Raw genomic sequence first — 20,685 nt, 5'->3', positions numbered from 1 at the left:
ATAATCCTAGCACTAGGGAGGCTGAGATAGCAGGATTACTGTGAGTTTCAGGCCAGCCTGGGCTACATAGCTAGTACCAGGCCACCTGAGGTACATAGTGTGAGACCCTGTTTTAAAACAAATGGGCCAAATAAAAAACAAAGAAAATATTTATACATATACAAAGTGATGTTTGCTGTAATACTTTCTTTAGTAGTTACTTTTTATAAGGTACCTGGGCTATTACTGTGGTAGAGAGGAATATGGCAAGTGTTCTGTAGGTGGATATTTCTGTCCTTCCTGCCAGCTCCCAAATAACCATACAGAGACTTCTTATTAATCATGAAAGCTTGACCAATAGCTTAGGCTTGTTTTTAGCTAGATCTTATAACTTAAATTAAGCCATTTCTATTCATCTTTGTGCTGCCTTGATGCTTGTTTACATCATCCACGTTCCTCCTGTCCTGTTCGCATCTGCATCGCTCTGCCTTCTTTTCAGTGGTTCTCTGCCCTGACAATCTTGCCTAGCTATCGGCCATTTAGCTTTATATGAAACCAATCACAGTGACATATCTTCACACAGTATAAAGGAATGTTCCACAAGTGTTCAGTTTAAACCTCCAATTCTAATGTACATTTAAAAATGCTTTAGTAGCCGGGCGGTGGTGGCGCACGCCTTTAATCCCAGCACTCGGGAGGCAGAGCCAGGTGGATCTCTGTGAGTTCGAGGCCAGCCTGGACTACCAAGTGAGTCCCACGAAAGGCGCAAAGCTACACAGAGAAACCCTGTCTCGAAAAACCAGAAAAATGCTTTAGTAGATTTTGATTTAGTTTGTGCTTAGGAGATCAATCCATCTATCAAATTGTCTACCTAAAATGAGATCTCCCAAAAGGAGTTCTTGTTCTTTCAAGGCTAAGAAATTGAGAGCTAGCTATAAGTAATATTACAGTAAATAAGCTTGCAGTGTGAATAGTCTGTCTAATATGTTATTTTTGTTCTTTGAAAAACACTTTGTATTTATGTACATTCTGTGATTTTTTTTTTCCCCCTTACTGGGTTTCATTATTTTCTCCTGTCAATACAGGGTAAAGCTTACACTAGAGGGTCTGGAGGAAGATGATGACGACAAGGTGTCTCCCACTATTCTTCACAAAATGTCCAACAGCCTGGAGATATCTTTAATAAGTGACAATGAGTTCAAGTGCAGGCACTCACAGCCAGAATGTGGGTATGGCTTACAGCCTGATCGCTGGACCGAGTACAGCATACAGACAATGGAGCCAGATAACTTGGAATTAATCTTTGACTTTTTTGAGGTGAGTAGTTATTTCAGTGAGGGACTAGACAAAGAATTCAGGCATGAACTTATTTTTTGTAAATGGTTAGATTTTGCTCCTTAGAAAAACTTAGTGGAGCAGAATAAGCAACCTCAGTAGAATTCTATTTTAAACCAGGACAAGATGTCTATGCCTATTAAGTAATATAAATATAAAACGTTCAAAGAACTTTCCATGGATTGGGTAGAAAGGGTGGAAGTTTTTTTTCTCCTAATGAGGCCTTTTGTAGCCCATTCATGGGGCAAGGTGGGAGACAGGAGGCCTTGCAGGCAGCTCCGAGGCAGGAGATGCAGGCACTGCAGACTGGGGCAGGGCTGTGCCTAAGTAGCACCTGTGATGGCTGCAGTCTGCTGCAGGCCCCGCCTCTGGTGGGTGTAATGGCTCCAGGTCAGGAACAGAGGGGATTTTAAAAACCTGGGCTTGGGCATGAGAGGTGTTATGCTCCTGGAGCTGGCAGGAACTGCTTGCTGGACCAAAGCCTGAATGCTGGTGGGACTCTGCAGGCTGCAGAACTTGGGACACCAGGCTGTGGAACAAAGGTGAGTGGAGGGGGATGGCCACACAGCCCGGGTGTATGTCTGACAGAGTGGGATTTTAAAAGATGAGTTTGAGCATGCAACTCACTGCGCAGGTAGTGGTGCAGAAGCACCCGGGCAGGCCACACAGGTTTCAGGTGGACATGGGTTAGCTCCACATTGGACCTCGGATAGTGAGGGACATTGAGGTAAAGTGCCTGGTAAGAGTTATTAAGGAACGAGATTTATAAGGTACATTCACAACGCAGAACAAGGTAGACACTGCTGTTGATCCAGTTGTCCTGCTGTTCTGCCCAAGGGTGGTGAGAACCAAACTTTAAGCCACACTTCTCAGCAGCTTGCTCCTGCTCTGACCACCCAAGAGAGCCTGTGACCCCAGCCCCACAGTTTTTAAGGTGTCACATAGCCTCAGAGCAGTCCACACCCATAATGCCAAAAAACACTTCATCCAATTGGTTATTGGGCTGAATGGCGCAATTCCTTCAGCAGGCCTCTAACTCAGTGTGTAGTCAAGGATGATCTTAATTATAGGCATGGACCTCTATTCTATGCCCAGTTTTTGTGGGGCTGCAACTGGGACCAGGGCTTTATGCATGCTAGACAAACATTCTCAATTGAGTTACACCCTCAGCTTCAATGTACCTTTAATTATAACAATTCACTGTGATGGTAGATTTATTTTATAACTTAATATGTTTAGCAACAAGTTAATAAATTTTTTTATTTTATTGTGTGTATTGGTGGGATGTGCATGCCACATTCTCATGTGAAGGTCAGAGGACACTTAGCAATTTGGTCCCATCTGTATGTAGGTCTGGGGTTTGAACCCAGTTTTCCAGATATACTGGTTGTTTTTTTGTTAACTTGACACAAACCTAGACATACCTGGGAAGAGGGCATCCTAATAGAGAAAATGTGTCCATAAGGTTGGTCTGTAGGTGAATCTGTGGGTATTTTCTTGATTAATGATAGATGTGGGGAGCCCAGCTCATTGTGCCACCCTCAGGCAGGTGGTCCTAGATGGTATAAGAAATCAAACTGAGGTCTTAAAAAACCAAAGAAAGGCCGGGCAGTGGTGGCGCACACCTTTAATCCCAGCACTCGGGAGGCAGAGCCAGGCGGATCTCTGTGAGTTCGAGGCCAGCCTGGGCTACCAAGTGAGTTCCAGGAAAAGGCGCAAAGCTACACAGAGAAACCCTGTCTCGAAAAACCAAAAAAAAAAAAAAAAAAAAAAAAAAAAAAAAAAAAAAAAACACCAAAGAAAGGAAGAAAGAAAGAAATCAAACTGAGAGAGGCATGCAAGCAGTGCTTCTGTATGGCCTCTTCTTTAGTTTCTGCCTTGATTCCTGCCTTGTCTTTCCTGGATAATGAACTATAAGTTGTAAGCTAAAATAAACCCTTTCCCTCCCTAAGTTGCTTTATTTTAGGTCATGGTGTACTATCGCAGCAGTGGAAAAGTAACTGAGACATCAGGTTTGCATAGCGGGACTTGGACCTGCTCAGCCATCTTGCTGGTCTAAAAAGCTAGTAAAACTTATGTCAGGTTTTAAAGACTCTATGCTAAGGTCCCAACCTAATGACACTTGTAATAGAAATTGTTAGCTCTTTTGCTTCCTGCAAGTAATACTTGCTTGATACCTTCCCTAACGCCCTTATATAGTGTGCCTGTCCTGTTAAGTATATGTACCGGTTCCTTAACCTCTAGCTTCTTTGCTGCCTCTGCTGATTTCTGTTTTTTGAGGGAAGAGAACATGCTTTGATAGTGGTATTACCTAGCTACATTTTCTTGATAGCAACAGAATCAAGGTAGACTTAAACATATTGAGTGAAACTTGTTACATATTAAAAGTTTTGTAATCTTTAAATTATTTAATTTGATGGTATTTTTAGTTTTTTTGTGAATGTCTTTTTGATTGCCTCTTTTTTTGTTTTGTTTTGGTTTTTTGAGACAGGGTTTCTTTGTAGCTTTGGACCCTGACCTGGACTAGTTCTGTAGACCAGGCTGGCCTTGAACTCACAGAGATCCACCTGCCTTTGCCTCCCGAGTGCTGGGATTAAAGGCGTGCGCGCCACCAATGCCTGCCTCTTATTACATAAGATCTCATGTGAAAATTATAGATCTAAACTTAAGATGATGGAATTTATAAAAATAGAGTATGAAGTTTTGGTTGAACATTTTTTTTTTTTTTTAAATTACTGAAGTGCCTACCTTAAGATCTCACTATAAATATACTCCCGCCTTGGCCTTCTGAGTGCTGATTACAGATATGTGTCATCATGTGTACATTTATCTTTGAGGTGGGGTATCATGTAGCTCAGGTTAGCTTAAACTGTTCTATAGTTAAAAATGACCTTGAACTGAGCCCAGTCCTCCTGCTTCCTCTTCCCATGTGCTGAGATTATAGACATGTACCCCCATGTCTCGTTTTGTCTACATTGGGGATCAGACTTAGGGCTTCATAAATACTTGGGCAAATATCCTACCAATTGAGCATGTATTCCTAGGTTCCTTGCTCATTAGTTGTCTTCCACAGACTCCAAGTTCACTTCAAAGTTCTTTTGGGCATGAAAATTGACAGTGTTTAAATATTTAGGGCAGTCAAGAAAGGTGGCTCAGTGTAACAGGTTTTCTTTTGGGACTATCTTTGGACAGCTAGCCTGCAAATAATGGCCCAAAGATTTAGCCTGTTATGAAAGCTTGGCTTTAGCTTAGGCTTTTTTCCAACTAGCTTTTATAACTTAATTAACCCATACTTTTTAAATCTGTTATGCCACATGACTCAGTTACCTCTTAGTACAGTACGGCATATCCGCCTTCCTGCCAAGATCCCCACCTCTCTTTCCAGAGTTCTTGCTCTCCAGAAATCCCACCTGTTCTCTCCTGCCTAGCTATTGGCCATTCAGCTCATTATTAAACCAATCAGTAGGCACCTTAGGCAGAGAAACATCTTTACAGTGTACACAAATATTCCCCAACAGCTCAGTGGTTAAGAGCCCTTTTCTGTTCTTGTGGATGGCCTGAGCTCAGTTCCTAGTGTCTAGGTGGGACAACTCATTTCCTCCTGTAACTCTAGCTCCTGGGGTTCTGATCTCCTCTCCTGGCCTCCACAAGTAACTGTACTCATAGGTATATATCTACCACCCCCAACATACTATTTAAGAACTAAATCTATTATTAAAAATTTTTCCATTGGAGCCAGTGAGAGCATGGCTCAGTGGGTAAGGGTGCTTGCTGCTAAGCTTGATGGCCTGAGTTCAATCCTGGCACTCACATGATGGAAGAAGAGACCCAACTTTGGCAAGTTGTCCTTTGACCTTTACATGTATGCAGTGGCATTTGCATGCCAAATCTCATTCACACACACACACAACTTTTTTTTGTTTTGTTTTGTTTTTTTTGGTTTTTCGAGTCAGGGTTTCTCTGTGTAGCTTTGCGCCTCACACACAACTTTTTTAAAGTGTAAAAAATATAAATAAAAATTCAGGACATTCTGAACTTTTTTGTTGTTGTTGTTGTTGTTTTTAGGAAGATCTCAGTGAGCATGTAGTTCAGGGTGATGCTCTTCCTGGACATGTGGGCACAGCATGCCTCCTGTCATCTACCATTGCTGAGGGTGAGAGGAGCGCTGGAGTCCTTACTCTGCCCATCATGAGCAGAAATTCCAGAAAAACTATAGGCAAAGTCAGAGGTAAGTTGAGGAGAAGCAGATAGACCCTTAAAACTAACCTAAGGTTATGCTAGAATTTTTATTGTTTTTTTTAAAGATTTATTTATTTATTATATATACTGTGTTCTACCTGCATGTATGCCTACACACCAGAAGAGGGCACCAGATCTCATTATAGGTGGTTGTGAGCCATCATGTGGTTGCTGGGAAATGAACTCAGGACCTCTGGAAGAGCACCCTGTGCTCTTAACCTCTGAGCCATCTCTCCAGTTCAAGAATTTTTATTAGTTTAAATAGAGTATTTGCAAATGGTGAAGATCAAATAAACAGTTTACTTTCATTATTAATAGGACAATAACACTTTAAGGGGTATACTTACTGAATTTTCTGGGTTTACTCTGAATCAGTTTTGCCTTGATCTTTTCTTGTTTGATAGAGGTTAACAGAGCTGGTTCTATTCAGATGCCACTTTGCTCATAGTGGTCTTTTTAATCATGCCTCCCTCCCTTCTTTTCCCCTATGGAAGTTGATTTTATCATCATCAAGCCATTACCAGGATACAGTTGTTCTATGCAGTCTTCATTTTCCAAGTATTGGAAGCCAAGAATACCACTGGATGTTGGACATCGTGGTGCAGGGAATTCAACAACAACTGCCCAGTAAGTTGCATATTTGGGTGAGATTACCATTCAGTAGCCCATTTTTGGTAAGGTTAATAGATTTACCTGCTAAATATCAGAAGATGCCTTTTTATTACCTTTAGAAGTAAACAAAAGCGGTTATAAGGAAAAGGGTTTACTATTTCAATAGAAACCAAGTCTCTCCTGAGATAATGTTCAATCTTTTTGATGTACTGAATACATAATGAAAAAGACATTAAAAATTGAAAGCCAGGAGGGAAATTTTGATGCAGAAAGCTTTTTTTTGAGTCTCTTATGGTTGTTGCTTTTGCAAGCTGCTCTCAGTTTCCTCCCCTGTGGAAGGGTTTGGTCAAGGTTATCCTTAGTGCTTCTTTCTTAGCTGCATACCCATGGTTCTAAGCATAAAATTGAATCCTACCTTAAAAAAAAAAAAAGGTTGGTTTTTTTTTTTTTGTTTTTGTTTTTTTGGTGGTGGTGGGTTGTGTGTGTTCATGTATGTGCAATGCTCATTGAATTTAGAGGATGTCAGATCACCTAGAGCTGTAGTTACAGATTGTTAGCTATCCAGTGTATATTGGGAACCAAACTCAGGTCCTCTAGGATAGCAGCAAATGCTCTCAACCACTGAACCACCTCTCCAGTCCCCATATATATATATATATATATATATATATATATATTATATATATATTTTGGTTTTTCAAGACAGGGTTTCTTTATGTAGCTTTGCACCTTTCCTGGAACTCACTTGGTAGCCCAGGCTGGCCTTGAACTCACAGAGATCCTCCTGGCTCTGCCTCTCGAGTGCTGGGATTTAAGGCGCATGCCACCACTGCCCAGCTGTTAGTTTGTTTTTTAATGTGGTTGCTAACATTGTGGGTGCTGCAATCTGGACTCAAGTCCTTATGCTTGATCTGCAAGTACTCTTTCCCATTGAGCTATCCCTGTAGTGCCTTTCCTTCTTTTTCTTCATGGAATCTACCCCTTGGTGTGCCAGTCAGTTCCAGTTCCCAATGGTTTGCCAATGTGAGGACATTTGGAGACTTTATTACAAGTAGTAAATGTCTTCTGTCTCAGTTTCTCCATGCCCTGCCACCTTACTTGTCTCCAAGAAAAATCCAAGTACAGGGAAGGTATTTGTTATGATGTGGAATACCTCTATCATTAGTAGTAGTAGTTAGAGCTTGTATTTATGCAGTGCACATACCAGCTACATTTGTTCACTATCACACTTTGAGTATAGGAAAATTAGCCTCAGCATAGAAGGTAAGTCTTGTTTTCACTGTTGAAGATAAGAGGCAGTTGTCTTACTACAGTGTTTCTTTTCTTTGGTCCTTGATGACTACATTTCTTCTCTATTTCAGGCTGGCTAAAGTACAGGAAAATACTATTGCTTCCTTAAGAAATGCTGCCAGTCATGTAAGTATCATTTCTTTAAACAATTTTAGAGTGTTGAGATGGAGACAAAGAGCTCTTCCAGTTTGTACTAAGAAAGAAAACTATTCCTCGTTCTGAAAATGTTTCTAAGTGAAAATAAAATATCTTTTGGTGTTTGTGTTTAGGTTTGTGATGAAGATTCACATGTAAATAACAGAATAATAACCAGCCTTTAAAAATATTTTATGTGTATGAGTGTTCTGCCTACATGTGTGTAAGTGCACTGCACGTGTTTCTGGTTTCCTTGGAGGCCAGGAGTTGTCATATCTCCTCCAGCTGGAGTTACAAACCTCTGGAAATCATCCTGTGGGTGCTGGGAACTCAGCCCAGGTCTCTGAAAGAACAAGTGAATAAGAGCTTTTAACCACTTTCTCCAACTCCTCTACAGATGTTTCCTTCCTTCCTTCCTTCCTTCCTTCCTTCCTTCCTTCCTTCCTTCCTTCCTTCCTTCCTTCCTTCCTCTCTCTCTCTCTCTCTCTCTCTCTCTCTTTCTTTCTTTCTTTTTTTTTGAGACAGGGTCTTTCTGTCTCAAAAATAGAAGCTGACCTAAATTGCATGATTTAGCCCATTACAAGTATGAGCTACCATGCCCCCTTTCCATCCATTTTTGAGGTTAACACTTCATTGCATTTAATATTTATTGGGGGTGGGAAGCTGGCATACATCTGCATGGCATGGTATGCATGTGGAGGTCAGAGTACAACTTGTAGGAATTCTGTCTCAGCACCTTGCTCCCACCATATATGAGTTCTGGAGATTGAACTTAGGTCATCAGGCTTGCTGCCAAGTGTCCCTACTTATACTATCATCTGGCTGTCTCTCTATAACACTTTTTTAAAAAAATGTATCAATATATGTGTGAACTACCATGTTGAAATACATTATTCTGTACTCTTAAAAGAAAATAAACTTGAAACGGTTAAATTTCTTCTTTTATCCAATCATAAAGTATTAGAGTTTATTTTGCTTCCTCCACCTGACCATAGAGACTCAGACTCTAAACTTAACTGAGGTGGGGGATAAGAAGACATCTCATTCTTTTCCTTTCCACTGTTTTTCACAGTGGCCTCCATGTTCCTGAAAAAGTACTTTAAGCCGGGCATAGTGACACTTGTCTTTAATCCCAGCACTTGGAGGCAGAAACAGGAGGAGGATCTCTGAGTTGGAGAGTTCCAGGACAGCCAGAGCTAAATAGAAATATACTGACACACCCCCCACCTCCCCATCCCGCCAAAAAAGAGAAGAAAAGAAAAAATTGGGTGGTGGAGACAGAAGAATTACATGTATTTGAGGCTAGCCTAGGCTATATAATAAGCCTGTCTCAAAAAGACCAAAAAGAAGAAAAAGTTGATTTAATTTTTTTTTCAATACTAGAGATTGAATCTAGGACCTTAGGCAAGTCCTAGATCATTGGACTATATTGACCTCATCTTGCTTATGCTGGGATTATTTAATGAACTAATATCTGTTCTAAGGTAATTCATATTTTAGCCCCTCTGAAATCAGAATAGCTTGAGTCATGGTTTAATTGGCAACATTTTCCTTCTTTTTTCTAGTAGTATATAACATTTTATAATTTATGTCACCCTAAATAGTTTATAGTAATTGTTTTAGTATTTAAAAGTATTTGGAGAGCTGTGTATGGTAGCACATACATTTAATCCCAGCACTTGGATAGGGCTACACAGTGAGGTCCTGTCTCAAAAAAATTAGTATCAAGTTTTTCCTTTACTTGAAAGATATACTAATCTATGATATACTGGGCCATAGTTCATAATTTGGAACTAGTTTTAGTTCATTGTTGCTAACTAAGCAGCATTTACCGTTTAGTAAAATTTTTGTGGCTAATTTACACAAGTCAAGACTTTATTTCCTTTAACCATGGCCTCCTTAAAGGCACAAGAGTTCTTTCTTGTATACCATAACTAGACCTTAGAAGTTTGATCTAGAGCTGAAGACATTAAATAAATTCAAAGCTGCAGTATTTCTTTTCTTTTCTTTTCTTTCCTTCCTTCTTTTTTTTTTTTTTTTTGGTTTTTTGAGACAGGGTTTCTCTGTGTAGCTTTGTGCCTTTCCTGGATCTCACTCTGTAGACCAGGCTGGCCTCGAACTCACAAAGATCCACCTGCCTTTGCTTCCCAAGTGCTGGGATTAAAGGCGTACGCCACCACCGCCGGGCCAAAATTTTCTTTCAAATGGATGATGATATACAAAAAAGCATTTTAGCCAGGATGATGTGACTCCAAGTGCTAGAACTATGAAGAAATGGTGTAGTTTGTGCTCTTGCAGAAACTGTGTGGTATTTTCTTATTTAGAGCCCCAAAACTAGCTAGCTATGTTTCCTTGTTTGGAAATGAACAGGAAAGAGGGCGGGAGAGATGGTTTGGTGGGTAACAGCACTGGCTACTCTTTCAGAGGACCTGGGTTCAGTTCCCAGCATCCATATGGCAACTCACAGCTGTTTGCAACTCCAGTTCCAAGATATGCAATGCCCTTTTCTGACCTCTGGGACCAGGCATGCTGGTGGAGCACAGACATGCATGCAGGCAGAGCACCTATACACTGTTCTGGAATATGATTTGTAGATTAGACTGGCCTTGAACTCACAGAGACCCGCCTGCTTCTGCCTTCCAAGTACTAGGATTAAAGGTGTGCACCACCACCACCACCACCACCACCACCACCACCACCACCACCACCACCACCACCACCACCACCAGGCCCTGTACATATTTAAAAAAAAAAAAAAGGTAGATAACACAGTCAGCTCCCAAGCTCCTTCATTTCATGTATATTTAGAAGCTGGACCCTTAGTGCCTGTGAGCCACTGCAGAGCTAGAAATGAAACCATTCACTATGTGTGGCTTTTCTGTGGTCACAGCAATATTACATAATTCACAGGTTTTGTTTTTGTTTTTAACTTGACTGGCTTTTTTCAGTGAATGTGTCTCAATTTATGTTCTTGGCCTTTACTTGGGTTAACTTGTAAGACATGGGTAGCTTTTAAAATTAATGCTGTTTTTTCTTCTTTCTCTTGAACCAGAGTCTCACTATGTAGCCTGTAACTCACTGTGTAGGCCAGGCTACCTTCAAACTCACAGAGCTCTGCCTGCCTCTGCCTCCTGACTTCTGGGATTAAAGGCATGTGTCACTATGCCTAGCTAAAATTAACTTTTTAAACTACATCCCTGTCCACTTTTTAATCAGTTAAGGCCTCTGTCTAGAATTCTACATGTGTATCATTCTTGTCATTTATTCTCTGACTATTGTACAACAGTGTAGCTTCTTAAATTGTCATATTTTTCTTTTTTAAAGAATTTTAATTTGCATGTATGTGTGTGGGTCCGAGTGTGTGTGTATGTGCACCATATGCATGCCTGTGTCTGCAAAGGCCAGAAAAGATCATCAGCTCCCCTGGAACTGTAGTTACAGATAGTTCTAAGTGATCTGATAGGTGAGCTAGCAACTAAACCTGGATAGCTTCTATTTAACTGCTGGGCCACATCTCTAGCAGATGTCATTTTCTAAGAAAAGCTTTTGAACTGTACTGCTTAGGTGAATCCAGGAACAGAGTGAAGAGGTTCTATAGTATACTTTTCCTTAGTTCTCCCTGAGGCTCAGCTGTTTAGCTGAAATATACAGAGTGCTCCTGTTCAATTCCATTTCCACTCATAGCAGTGGCAGAGGCGGTATCCTGAAGGTTGTCTCACTGCTTCTGAATTGCTGTGAGTGTTTGCAAATGGATCAGGACTCTGACTCTCTCTCTCTCTCTCTCTCTCTCAGGACACCCCAGCACACTCTCTCTCTCTCTCTCTCTCTCTCTCTCTCTCTCTCTCTCTCTCTCTCTCTCTCTCTCTCTCACACACACACACACACACACTTTTTTGGGGGGGGCAGGAAAAAATTGTGCTCTTTGCAAAATAGAAAATTGTAGGAGACTAACCATTTTGGAGAAGTTTGAAGTAAGATATTCTTGAAGAGGTTTTATGGTTTTGTGTACAATATTATAATTATACTCTAAACAAAAAATTTTTTTTAAACAAAAATATTTTTTTTTGAGCTGAGGACCGAACCCAGGGCCTTGCACTTGCTAGGCAAGCGCTCTACCACTGAGCTAAATCCCCAACCTTAGAAATTTCTTTCGAACACTTGGTTCCTTTTCTTTTGTCAGGGTGCAGCATTTGTAGAGTTTGATGTTCACCTTTCGAAGGACTTTGTGCCTGTGGTATATCATGATCTCACCTGCTGTTTGACTATGAAAAAGGTATGTTGAAATTCCTGTGTTATACTTAACGTCATAAAATGTTTAAAAACAAGACATTTTATTACATGTTTAGTTACTTGTTGGAGTTATTAGTAAATTCATTCTTAGTGAATTACTTCCAATTCTTTTCTTAAGCCCTTATAATATTAAGACATAGGTTTGATGGAATAATGATTTCCCTGAGTCAGGCATCAGGGTTGGTCAGTTTGCTTTTTGATAGTACTGATGAAGGGACATGCCAAGTGTTTTCTGCATTGCTGTCTTCTGTATAATATTGAGGCAAAGGAGAATTTTTTTTCCAGAATCCTGTTTTTCTGCTTCATGTCCCAAATTAATCAGCTGGCATAGTTTAGCCAAAGTTACAAGATACCACAGTGGAGTGGTGTGGAGTGAGTATGTAGAAGGCCTCAGTCAAGGCAGGTTAGATGGGAGAGTTAGGGGGAAAGGAAAGTCTGGCTGAGAAAAGAAATGTGCAGAGCTAAACTTCAATACCAATCCATGTCTAGTGACTGGAATTTCACGGCTACAGAGCAGTTAGACACAGGTGCAGTAGAGGTAGAAAGAATGGAGAGGAAGGTATGACATAGGGAAGAGTCCATAGTGAGACTTGAAAATGCACATAAACATAATTGTCAGTGCTATATACTCTGGCCTGGAGCATACAGATGAACCAAGTGTTTTCTCGGGGACTTAAATTAGGAAGGTTCTTCATGCATTTTTAAAGAACTGTTGAGTACATTTTCATGTGAGCTGCTTTAAAGTTAAGGCCAGTTAGTTTGCTGCTGTGTGGAGCACTGTAGCTGACAGGGCTGTTAGACAACAGAGTCTTTCAGGATAGCTGGCTCCCCCTGCTCTGCACAGACCTGGATAAGGACTTTCTGTCTTTGTGAAATCTATTCAAATGATGACAGAAGCAGAATAACTAAGGACCAAGAGTGAATGTTGTTTTTACTACAAGAGAATATTATTTCTAAAATAGCTTATTGAAGAGTATTACTGATCCCTTGTTTTCAACAGACCGTCTTGTGAAGTTGAATCTGAATTGAGTTAATGGGTTAATGAAAGTAATGAATTGTATATAGTTTTACCTTGAGTTTTATTTTTTAAGTTGACATTTTCATGTAAAAACAGTTCATCCATATCCATTAAAAAATGCAAGTAGTTCAGAAGATGAAATGAATGACAAGTCTCCCTCCCCTCCCTTGATCTCATTCCCTTACTCTTAATAGTTTCTTGTGTGTCCTTCCAGAAAAAATTTGTGCATACACAGGTTTGTACCAGTGTTCATGAATGAATATATTTGTGCAATGGCTTTTAATGTTTAGTTAATTTATTGGTGGTACCTTAACTAATTTCCTTAAGAGAGTGGTATACTTATACAGCATAACATTTGATATGGCTTTAAAATCTAGATTTGCCTGTGGAGGATACATGCGAAATCATGGTTCTTAAATATTGCTTATAGATAATCAGACACATTTTCATGGAAATTTCTTTGTGTGGCTGCTACTTTTAGTCAAGTTAGATACTTAAAAAGCTTAGAAAAATTGGAAACTTATTGCAGCATTAATTTGCTTATAGTACTTGCATGTTGATTTCCTAGGCATGTAGCATGGTTAAGTGTCAAATGACATGAATACCGCATGGAGGCAGTAAAAATAATGCCTGACATCATGCTCTGTTACCAATGCTTCCACCCCTTCCAGATGCCGCCTTCTTCCAGACACTGAATGCCTGCAGTAAAAACAAAAGCCAGGGGCTAGGGATGTAGCTCAGAGAGAAAAGCTTTTGCCTAGCATGTACAAGGCTGTGGGTCTTCTAAGTCTACAGGGTGGGGAGCCAGAACAAGAGCTCTTGTAGTGTGAGAAGGTCTTTTCTGCATGGGGTCACAATGGGGCCATGATGGCTACCTAAAAGCTATCTTGTCTTCAGTAAACTGGGGTTGTAGGTCTGTGTAGTACAAACATTCAGAAATAGTAAAACATTCATTTCTGTCTCTTCTCTTTTCTAATAGAAATTTGAAGCTGATCCTGTTGAATTGTTTGAAATTCCAGTAAAAGAATTAACATTTGACCAGCTCCAGTTGTTGAAGGTATTAATTAACAGTGACACAAAATATGAATTTTCTTTCAGCTTTAGTATAATTTACATTTGTCTGATTTAGTAACACTCTCTGCACATAAGAATGACTACATTCAACATACATGGAGTATGCTTTAGCTTCTGGTCTAATTGAGGATGGGTTTATGCTCATCTCCATTTTCTTTGCTGTTGTGTTGTTATGGGTCCCATTGATTTTTTGCCTTCTTACAAGAATCAGCTATAGAGTGCATGTTTACAATTTTAGGTTGCTTCTGTCTTCAGAAGCTCTTTATAGAACTGTCTCTGTTTTGCAATAGGCCTTTTATGTGATTGTTTATACATTCTTAGATCTTGGTATATTTTGTTTTACTATATTATTTTGCATGATTCCTTATCTCATCTCTATTAGATACTTAAGTAAATGGCTAAGTACAAATAGTTTCCTAACTTAGGAGTTTTTGTTTTGATTTGGTTTTTGGATGTTCTTTGTGTGCATCCCTGGATGTCCTGGAACTCACTCTTTAGCCCAGGCTGGCCTTGAACTCACAGGGATTCTCTTTAGCCCAGGCTGGCCTTGAACTCACAGGGATTCTCCTGCCTGTACTTCACAAGTGCTGGGATCAAAGTCCTGAAGGCCTGTGGCACTGCCTGGCAACTCAGGAGTATTTTTATTCTTTTCCCCCTTGAGCATTTAGTAATGATTTCATGTGCACGTATACATAGAGAAAATGCCTGTAATAGTGAGTGCTTATTATAAAAACTTGTAATTCCTCATTTTGTCTGTTCTAGCTTGCTAGCTTTTCAAGTTACTTTTAACTAATTGCTTTCATAAACTATGGGTTTTTTCTAATTGCATTTTGTATGTATGTTTTCTAGCTTTCTCACGTGACTGCACTAAAAGCCAAAGATCGGAAACGTATGTGCCAGTTTGGAAACACTGTTTTTGTTTTATGATTGGCATTGATAGGATATTCCCCATCCATTTTAATGTATCCTTGGTCATCTTAATGACTACAGTATTGGTCCATCTGAATGTAATTTCATAAATGTGTAGCTCTTACATTGATTTTTCAACTGGAATGTTACATGCATAGTAAGCATTTCACTATTTCCCTTAGTTGTTTATCAGTTCTTTCCAGACATTCTTAAGTATTACAAAGTAGAGTGCATTTCAGGGAGAGTCCAGTGCAGGGAGTTTGAATTAGCCCTATCCTCTCTAGAAGTGATTGTGAGCAGGTCACTTTACTTAACTACTTTGTGCCTCAATGTCCTCACACCTAGTCCTGCCTGCCACATTGCTGTGTAGTTCCACTTTATATTCCTCTCTTAGCAGATCTCAATCATTTATTGAAACCTTGAAATGCATTGCTTTTGAGCTCCTTTTCTTTAACTAGAATATGTTATCTCTCAAAGGCAGGACAGTGGTTTCATAGTCCCAGAGACTGACTTTCACAGTGTTCTGCAAAGGGCAGGTGCTTTGTGTAAACTACATGACTACCTTTGTTTAGAGTTATGAGGTGCTTTAGACACCAAGATTATCTCAAAATAGGATTTCATAGGCTTGTAGATACTTTATGACTATAAACAAAAAATGAATTTTACCTTTAATTATTCATTTGCAGATTTTTACCTAATTTTAGTTTTAAAATAAATTTATAATGTACATGAATTGGTATTTTATTTTTCCTTTTAGGAAAATATTCTATGCTTCTTAAAATGTAATCTGTTTTGGATTAGAAATTTATGATAACAAAAGTAGCCATAGATTTTCCTGTTTGTTTTTAAGGCAGTTTTACGTAGTTCAAGCTAGCCTTGAGTTCACCATATACCCAAGGATAACTTTGAACTTACTATCCTGCCTTTATCTTCCAAGTGCTGGGATTACAGGTGTATGCCATGCCTACTTTTGTTTGGTCCTGAGGCTGGAGCCCAGGGCTTCATCCGTGCTAGGCAAGCGCTTTCCCAGTTGAGTTATGCTCCAACTGTTAGATTTTCTTAATCTGTAATTTCTGAGCTGGTTTTGATACAACTCCAAATTCAACTGAGAGCTAAACTACTGTTTCTGACTACTATTCAGAGAATAATCTTAACAGTTTTTATTTTATTTTTTTTAAAAAAATCACTTCTAGGGGCCACAAAGGATGATTTTTACATGAAGTATTATGGACTAGTCTTGTTGCTAGATGCTTATTTAGAAAATGGGGTTCTTAATAGTTAAAGGCAGTAAGTGCAAGGACCTTCAGAAATACTAAGCCTAAAAGATGTGATCATTACTTTAGTGCTCTCTTAGGGTTTAGGAGGTCTGTTTTAGTGCATTTTACTTACCAAGCTTTTCAATTTGAAATTTCAGAAAGTCTGGTGGAGGAAGAAAATTTCTTTTCTGAAAACCAACCATTTCCTTCTCTTAAGATGGTAAGTTCCTTGAGGTACACCTAGACAGGGCTATCTCATTGATATCTGATTGCATGAATGATTTGTTTTACTCTTTTAAATGGGCACTAAAAGGGCTTTGTTAGTCATCATCAATATAAGTTTATTATCATGGGTGCTTTAGGGAGGTTTTGAGGCATGATGTCACATAGCTCAGGCTGGCCTAGGCTTCTTGAACTGGTTTTCCTGCCTGCCCCTAGTGCTGGGATTGCAGGTGCTGGCTATCAACCCTGAGGCTATGCAGGTTTTTAAGAAGCACTTACCTGTTGAGCTGAGTAAGACTCCCCCTCATTGGGCTAATTTGGTGACAATAACAAGTTTGCATGTTTCTGTATAAAGAAAAGGAGAGGGCATAAAGGATAATAGGAGAGGTAGAAAGAAGATGTGATGGTGGAAGAGGCCTTTCTGTAGTATTTCGAACGTAAGAGGCTTCATTATTTAAAAGAAGAGATTTCAGAAATTAACTATGAAAAGGTTTAAGCAAAAACTAGTATAAAGATTTTAAAAATTGGCTGGGCGTGGTGGTGCACACCTTTCATCACAGTACTCTGTGAGGCCAGCCTGATCTACAGTTAGTTCCAGGACAGGTAGGGCTACATATTTGAGACCCTGTCTTAAAAATAATAATAGACCAGGCAGCAGTGGCGCACGCCTTTAATCCCAGCACTCGGGAGGCAGAGCCAGGCGGTTCTCAGTGAGTTCAAGGCCAGCCTGGTTGGTCTACAGCTTGAGATCCAGGACAGGCACCAAAACTACATAGAGAAACGCTCTCAAAAAACAAACAACAACAACAACAACAAAATAATAATAATTTAAAAACTGGACAATTTGTATAGCCTCAAGAAAGTTCATATAGGTGCTAGAGAGATTCTAGTATACTTTCATAATGATCTCCTCTTTCAAATCAGTTGTTTATAGTTCTGTCTAGTAACTAGGCTTCTGTTCATGATTTGTATCTGTTTTTGCTTTGGATGGTATTGGTAGGAATTTACTTAGGACCTCAGGCAAGCAAGTACTCTATCATATTTTTAATTTTGATTTTCCAGTTACAACTGCCAAAATATCTGATTGCCATGTGTCCAGATATTTTTTTTTAGAAAGAATGAGCAACTTGTTTATTCGTGTGTGTGTGTGTTAGCCTTTTTGATTTATGGACCTCAGAATACCATTGTGTATTTTCTGGAGGTTATCAATCAGCATGGTATTTGTTAAACAAATACACCATTAAAAAAAGCTAAAAGTGATGGCTCTCATTTAATCTTATCCTAGTATATTCCCATATCTAAATGTAATTCAAAAAGCATGGCTTAGGTAAGGGTTAGGGTCTTCCTCAATTTTTGTTTCCTATAACTCACTTTAGATATTTTTTAAAGGAATGATGAAAAATATTTTAGGTTCAGGGTCTATTTTTATGGTGATAATTGAGTTATCAAAGATACTACTTGAACCTGCTGCTTTTTGAAAATCCTTTTGACTTTCTTATTTAATAATAACAACAAACTACCATGTTTTCGGTTCAGTATTAGAAAAGTTAATGGATTATAATGACAACAAAACATATTGGTAATATATTCTTCCTGATTTTTGTAATTGTTTTTCTTTTTTTTTCTTCTTTTGCATCCATCTTACCAAAACTAACACAATTCATCATCAACAAACAACACTGTAGGTTTTAGAATCATTGCCAGAAGATGTAGGATTTAATATAGAAATAAAATGGATTTGCCAACACAGGGTAAGTAATTGTTTTGTTACTCTCTTTTGCTTTATTGGCATTGAGTAAAACTGAAGTCTTATAGTTTCTTTCTTTGAAGTGCACTTTTTGCAACACAGGAGAAGAAATTTTTGGAAATATGTTTTAAATCATTCCCAGGTTTAATTATTCATTATCTACAACTATTTACTGCAAAGTTAGTAAACGCCACGCATTTTCTGAGTGCTGAGACCAGACCATGTGCAGAATAAGAACAAATAAGTTCCTGTTTTCCTAGATTTTTATGCTAGTTGAGGAAAACAAGGACTAAGTAATTAATTATTGGGACTAGAAAGCACTTAACTGTTTTTGTAGAACATACAAGTTCAGTTAAGCATCAGGTCCTCAGAACTGTCCTTAATTCCAAGTTCAGGAGGACCCAATGTTTCTGGCCTCCAGGCACCTGCTCTGATGTGCACACGTCAACCCAAAACTTAGAATAAATCTTTTAAAGAAAGAGCCAGCTGTTGAATGCATCTGAGGCTGGAGGAAGGTATATATGGTAAAAGGTTGTCTGCAATGTGGAGTCCTGAATTATCGAGTCATAATTGGCCATTTGGACCAACAGCCTAGATTTGTTTCATTTAGGAAATCTGTATTTGCCTTCAAATCAGGCTAAGGTAGTCCTGGTTCAGGTGGCAGATTTTTTTACCAAGATTTTCCTAATATGTAGTTTTTGTTTGTTGGCTGAGGATTTGAAAATTATTTTGACTAATATTTAAGATGTTCAATATTTTGTAATAAAATTAATACTTGATAATGACTGATATCTTATGGTTTGTGAAGATTATGTCAAAATAGTTAAGTCATAGTAAACTCTAGAAACTTGAAGGTTTCCAGAAATGTATCTTTTGTTAAGTTTAAAGTCAAAGCCTATTGGTTGTTTAATCGATCCTTGTTGTCTCAGAACCTGAATTATTATTGCTGTGCTATCACTAGATAACCGTGTGGTCTTTAGCTTCTCATCTGTGAAATAAGTCATAGTTCTACCAGCAGGTATCATGCCTCATGTCTTTAACATGGTTGTTAAAAAAGTTAGAAAGCAAATAATGGACACCATGTGATTAAAATGGACCTCCTGAGCACAATTGGGCAGGAATATAGATGGTATAGCTATTGTGGAAAAAGCAGGTTTCTAAAGAAATTAAAAATAGAAATCTACCATATGACCTAGCTGTCTCTAGCCCTCTTCCTGGGTGTCTTTGAGTTTCTGTTGCTGTGAAGAGTCACCATAACCATGGCCACTCTTAGAAAGGAAACATTTACTTGAGACCCGTTTATAGTTCAGAGATTTAGTTCATTATCATCATGGCAGGTGGCATGGTGGCATGCAGGCAGACATGGTGCTGGAGAAGGAGCTGAGAGTTAATACTTCCTGATCTGCAGGTAGCAGAAGCAACTGTGGTGCCACACTGAGCATAGTTTGAGCGAAGGAGACCTCAAAGCCCGCCCCCACAGTGACACACTTCCTCCAACAAGGCCATACCTCCTCATAGTGCCACTCCCTATGGGGGCCATTTTCTTTCAAACCACCACACTGGGTTATGTACCCAAAAGGAATGAAGTCTCTACCTTGTAATGGTAATTATTGCCTACTTGTTCACAATAAGCAAAATATAGAGACAGCCTAAGTGTCCATTACTGGACAAACAGGCAAAAAAAAAAAAATAGCTGTATATAAATGAGAAAAAAACGAGATCTTGCTGTTTGCCACACATTAAATGGGCCTTGTGGAAATTATTTGCTAAGTAAAAGTAAGGCAGCCACAGAAAAATACTTCATGATTTTACTTTTATAGTGAATCTAATTTTTTTTTTATTACAAATAAAGAGAACAGAACTAGTTACTGATTGGCAGTGAAGGAGTAAAGGAATCAAAGGTCAAAGAATACAAAATAACAGATGTATAAGATAAGTATAGAGATTCATATACAGGTGAAAACTACGGGTCATTTGCTGTGCATGAGATATGTGTTAAATAAGTTAGTTGATCTGCTCCTCCCACCAAAGGGGGGCAACCATGTAAGCAGATGGACACAAATATGTGCTTTGATTTAATAGTCTGTTTATTCTCTGTATGCTGTAACATCCTATATGCCTCTGGGAAACACATCATTACATTTTTAAACGTTGGGCTAGTTGTTCTTGGCACTAGTCTACCACTGCAGCTCCAGCATGTGTCACGGCCTCTCGTTTCCTTCCTTCCTTCCATATAGGATGGCGTGTGGGATGGCAATTTATCAACATATTTTGACATGAATCTGTTCTTGGATATAATTTTAAAAACTGTTTTAGAAAATTCTGGGAAAAGGAGAATAGTATTTTCTTCATTCGATGCAGATATTTGTACAATGTGAGTACTGTTCAGGTTTTTGTTTGTTTCTGTACCCTCTGTGATAGCTAGGATTTGGGAGGCAGTATGGGGAGGTTGTCCAGATGGTAGCCTGGTTTGTCCTCTTAGTCAGTTGCCATGTCTTCTTTCCTCCTGAAGAAGGGCGCTTCTTTCTCAAGTGCCCCCGCCACTCCTTTGATGTCTGTACTGTACTGGGTTATGTAAC

The 20,685-nt window shown here is 39.1% G+C and overlaps 1 protein-coding gene across 12 annotated transcripts in view; it reads left to right on the top strand.

The window, feature by feature from the left end:
- The window catches only part of Gpcpd1 (glycerophosphocholine phosphodiesterase 1), a 57,784-nt gene that overhangs the window by 27,684 nt on the left and 9,415 nt on the right, over nt 1-20,685 (top strand). For 6 of the 12 annotated variants that reach the window (XM_076570688.1, XM_076570695.1, XM_076570689.1 and 3 more), the window contains 11 exons: nt 1,065-1,296; nt 5,380-5,542; nt 6,048-6,180; nt 7,527-7,581; nt 11,771-11,863; nt 13,113-13,133; nt 13,878-13,955; nt 14,822-14,861; nt 16,296-16,357; nt 18,045-18,110; nt 20,344-20,480. In XM_076570688.1, coding sequence (XP_076426803.1) covers nt 1,065-1,296; nt 5,380-5,542; nt 6,048-6,180; nt 7,527-7,581; nt 11,771-11,863; nt 13,113-13,133; nt 13,878-13,955; nt 14,822-14,861; nt 16,296-16,357; nt 18,045-18,110; nt 20,344-20,480 — 1,080 coding nt within the window. The remainder of the gene's footprint in view (nt 1-1,064; nt 1,297-5,379; nt 5,543-6,047; nt 6,181-7,526; nt 7,582-11,770; nt 11,864-13,112; nt 13,134-13,877; nt 13,956-14,821; nt 14,862-16,295; nt 16,358-18,044; nt 18,111-20,343; nt 20,481-20,685) is intronic. The other 6 variants (XM_076570697.1, XM_076570691.1, XM_076570698.1 and 3 more) reach the window with 1 other exon arrangement.

Source organism: Peromyscus maniculatus, chromosome 4 (assembly GCF_049852395.1).
Source record: "Peromyscus maniculatus bairdii isolate BWxNUB_F1_BW_parent chromosome 4, HU_Pman_BW_mat_3.1, whole genome shotgun sequence".
Classification (NCBI taxonomy): domain Eukaryota; kingdom Metazoa; phylum Chordata; class Mammalia; order Rodentia; family Cricetidae; genus Peromyscus; species Peromyscus maniculatus.
The sequence above is the reverse complement of the archived record's forward strand: the minus strand, read 5'-3'. Positions and strand labels throughout refer to the sequence as shown.